This window comes from Rhagoletis pomonella, unplaced genomic scaffold, assembly GCF_013731165.1.
Source record: "Rhagoletis pomonella isolate Grant_MI unplaced genomic scaffold, Rhpom_1.0 Rhpom_scaffold_00002, whole genome shotgun sequence".
Lineage (NCBI taxonomy): Eukaryota > Metazoa > Arthropoda > Insecta > Diptera > Tephritidae > Rhagoletis > Rhagoletis pomonella.
Genome location: NW_023458556.1, coordinates 6,361,768 through 6,365,498, shown reverse-complemented (window position 1 = coordinate 6,365,498; position 3,731 = coordinate 6,361,768). Strand labels below are relative to the sequence as shown.

General features: G+C 34.8%; 3 protein-coding genes across 3 annotated transcripts in view; 2 read left to right on the top strand and 1 right to left on the bottom strand.

The window, feature by feature from the left end:
* LOC118732938 (gamma-tubulin complex component 3) overlaps positions 1–3,731 on the top strand; it is a gene marked incomplete at its 5' end in the record, with an annotated part of 32,880 nt that overhangs the window by 12,234 nt on the left and 16,915 nt on the right.
* On the bottom strand, positions 54–1,362 carry LOC118732941. The gene is made up of 4 exons (XM_036462070.1): positions 1,203–1,362; positions 663–1,140; positions 479–607; positions 54–409 (listed from the first exon to the last, which is right to left on the bottom strand). Exons 1-4 carry the CDS (start codon positions 1,283–1,285, stop codon positions 179–181), a joined length of 921 nt encoding a protein of 306 aa, XP_036317963.1. The 5' UTR covers positions 1,286–1,362; the 3' UTR covers positions 54–178.
* LOC118732942 (ras-related protein Rab-39B-like) lies at positions 2,075–3,672 on the top strand. The gene is made up of 2 exons (XM_036462071.1): positions 2,075–2,679; positions 3,036–3,672. Exons 1-2 carry the CDS (start codon positions 2,572–2,574, stop codon positions 3,582–3,584), a joined length of 657 nt encoding a protein of 218 aa, XP_036317964.1. The 5' UTR covers positions 2,075–2,571; the 3' UTR covers positions 3,585–3,672.

Here is a 3,731-nt window from a genome sequence, read left to right as displayed (position 1 = left end):
CCCCCCAAACGATGATCTGCAGCTAGACACAAACCGCCAATGAAATAAACAAATTTTAACATGGCAAACTTTGTGCAATCATGGCCATTTATAGACGGACAATTAATTGAATGTACAGCATGATTTCAATTGAAGTTTTTTTTATCTTTTAGTTTAAAAATAAAAATTATAACGTACGTCATGACTTTTTAGCTTTTGTTTTCTTCATGGCTCTGTACATTTCAATCAGTTTTCCTTGCTCATCTTCGAGCATTTTTCTTGTAGCTAGTGGGAGTTTCTTCCGTTTACCACTCAGTGCAGGTTTCTCCACTTTACCCTCAGCAACTTTGGGTACCTTCAACTCTTTTTCGTTATCGACTCTGTTATCTGGTAGCAGCGATTTCAACAACAAATTCGACTTTTTACCAGGCTGAAAGATAAAAAGTGAACACATACATACATACATATGTACTAAACAAACTAAAAAAAGTTTTCCTACTCTGGGTACGGTGTCGAACTTTTGTGCCTTTCGAGGCAATGTTAAAAGCGAGGGAGGTGCGTGTACCACTTCCCCAAATCGGAAAACGTCTTGCTTGTATTCTTCTATATCCATATTCGCTTTTGCTTTCTGCAATAAACATGAAATTAATTCTCAATTCTTCCTTGCGTTAGAAGAAAAATACCTCTTCCTTATCTTCCTTAATGGCCTGTTTAATTAATTCTTTCGCAAGCTCGGGATTCAAAGGTTTTAATGTTGTGTTTTTTGCATTTTTTCTCTTGCCTCGACTCTTTTGTTTTTCTTTCAAAAGTTCATCGATTTCATTTTTCGGCTTTTTTGTAATAGAAATTTCTCCGGTTTTAGGATTCCTAACAACATTGACCCCATATTTGGCTTCGTACTGCGCTTCCCGCAAAGACTGGGTGGTTACTCGGTTTACCCGCTTTAAGTAATCTTCATCGGTTTCATCTCTTAACTTTTGTATGTACGTGATTTTTTTTGAATTTGTTGCATTATTTTTGGGTCTATCTTCCCGACCTTTGTGTATACGTTTGATTTTCTTCCCAGCTTTTGTGTCATCCACCAATTTCTTAAATTGTGCGAATTTAAATGATACTTGCTGACTGTCGTGTTCTGGAGGATTGTTTGTAACTTTACTCAGTCTGCAAACATACATATGTTGTATATCATATGAAATATCTTGTAAAATTTGTAATAAGAATACCTTTTCTCCTTCGCTTCCAGTTGCTTAAGTGGATCACGGACTCCATGATGCTTACGAGCAGGAATTTTTCTTTTACGTGCCATTTTTTACAATTAATAGTTGCATTCCCTAAATCACATGTGTTTGTTTATATTCTTCTTCTTCAATTATCAACGTCTTCTGACATTAGCTGTTCCACGTTCCACTTAAATGTCAAGCCCAAGGCGAATTTAATGTATAAATCAGGGATGGAATTCCAAAATTTCAAAATGTGCCTAATGGACTGCAAAAATCAATGCGAATTTATACAAGGCGTTGTTACTGACGAATTTAGATTTGCGCCGCGGTAGTTATTAATGTCAAAATAGTGTGTTTGTTGTAATATGAATTCGCCTTGTTTATCTACCCACCTTGTCTAATTTCGCCTTTTTTAGAACCACATATGTATTTTTGGAGATAGTATTTTTTAATGTACTTCATTGAATTAGTAGAGTAAAATCATAGTAAAAAAACACAATATCCCAATGAAGAAGGGTGAAAACACTGAATTATAACTTCTCCGACCTGTTTACACATATACATACATACCTATGTGCGAAATAATAGCAGTTCGACATTTTGACCTGTTTTGACTATTCTTTACATTGAATAATTATTATAAATTTTATTTAATTACCCTTATTTTAATTTTTAAGTGATTTTAATTTTCACTTTTCGAATCTATGAGTAATATGATTGTTTGTTATATACTGGCTAAATTTCTATAATTTATGATTGTACCAAAACTGAATGAATTATGCCAAAAGTGCACTTGTAAATGAAAGTACCAAAAATGGTACTATTGTGCCTACTTTTCCATCATAGGTATAAATTCGCCTTGGGTCAAGCAGACATTTTTTGTGATTTTTCCCATTTCATATTTCTCGATTAATGATCGATTAATCAAAAGGAATATCAGAGAACGTAAATTAAATTTTACGTTCTATGTGAAAACGACGAAATGAGTAACAAAACAAAAATAATTTTCTCTAAATTTTATAAACAAAGTGCTAGTTCTACAAAATAAAACACCCGAGAAAGTCATTTGTTCTGCGACGTAGTATTGTTCTTAATAAACTGGAACTTTAAAAATACAGTCAAAGCCAGCGTGCAGATAGTCGGAATATACAATAAACTAATCACAATTATATAGAAACAATATTGAGAAAGATTAAATTCATTAAATCATATTGCGACCCATGTGGAGGTGAATTAAAGCAAACGAGTATCCCTGGAAGTGACTAAGAAAAGTATACACCCGTTTCTCGAATAAAGGGTGGGAAAATTGCACTCGGTTAGATTTTAGTACAAGGGGCAGTTTATTACACGCATCGTTGGAAAAAGCTTCAAGATGGTTGAACCCATTTTCGACTATCAATTTCGTCTAATTCTTATTGGCGACAGTACGGTGGGCAAGAGTTCGCTCCTCAAATTTTTTACAGATGGCAAATTTGCAGAGGTAATTGTCCTTCCATAACAATAAAAATAAACTAAAAGCGCAAAAACAAAAAAACATGTAACTTACATAATTTAATCAGAGAGAAATGATGCGAGAAATTATTACATGGTTAATAAAAGTTTACCCAACCTTCTGATAGCGCAGAATAAGTGAACCTACTGGGCTGATAAGCCATATGCTATATGTGCTTATGCATGCAAGCATATATGTATAAGTATGTGAAGTTGCTCCTATAATTTTTAATTATTGTGTTTCCCCATTGTTCACTTTTTCTGTATATTGCATACATACATACATACATATGTATATATAAATATTTATATGCATTTATGCTGTTTTCATTGTCTGTCTTGCAGCTATCGGACCCTACCGTAGGAGTGGATTTTTTTGCCCGCTTAATAGAAATGAAGGATGGTACGCAGATAAAGCTCCAACTATGGGATACGGCTGGCCAGGAACGTTTTCGATCAATTACCAAATCGTACTATCGAAACTCTGTTGGAGTATTGTTAGTATATGACATCACTAACTATGCTAGCTTTGAACATATTCCGCTTTGGATGATGGAGGCTCAACGTCACATTGAACCACATCGACCTGTTTTTGCGTTAGTTGGTTGCAAGCTAGATCTTGTTAACGCAGGCGGCCGGCGTGAAGTAGGCACTGATGAGGCACAGGCTTTTGCAAAGCAACATGGCCTACATTTTGTTGAGACTTCAGCCAGAAATGGCGTTAACGTGGAAGAAGCCTTTCGTATGGTGACACAGGAGGTGTATGCACGAATACGATCAGGCGAATACAAAGTCGAAGATGGTTGGGATGGTATAAAAACTGGATTTGCCAGACCAAATAGTTTAGATTTTAATTTGGTTATGGCAGAACCTGAAAAGTCATCTTGTTGTTGATGTGATTGTATTCGATGGGCTTCTCCTGTTGGGGAATGGTATAAATATTACGTTTTCAAGATTATAGAAGACTTAATTTTATTTTAAATGAAGGTTGAAATTTTTTTGGAATTATTTTATATAGAACATACATATACATACTCAGGC

What these genes read in the sequence shown, in the direction of transcription:
- LOC118732941 (XM_036462070.1), bottom strand. Translation starts at nt 1,285, where the DNA reads ATGGCACGTAAAAGAAAAATTCCTGCTCGTAAGCATCATGGAGTCCGT. An exon ending in TTAAGGAAGATAAGGAAGAG is followed by an intron (nt 608 to 662) that starts GTATTTTTCTTC and finishes TGTTTATTGCAG; the next exon opens with AAAGCAAAAGCGAATATGGA. An exon ending in AGTTCGACACCGTACCCAGA is followed by an intron (nt 410 to 478) that starts GTAGGAAAACTT and finishes TTTATCTTTCAG; the next exon opens with CCTGGTAAAAAGTCGAATTT.
- LOC118732942 (XM_036462071.1), top strand. Translation starts at nt 2,572, where the DNA reads ATGGTTGAACCCATTTTCGACTATCAATTTCGTCTAATTCTTATTGGC. An exon ending in CAGATGGCAAATTTGCAGAG is followed by an intron (nt 2,680 to 3,035) that starts GTAATTGTCCTT and finishes TCTGTCTTGCAG; the next exon opens with CTATCGGACCCTACCGTAGG.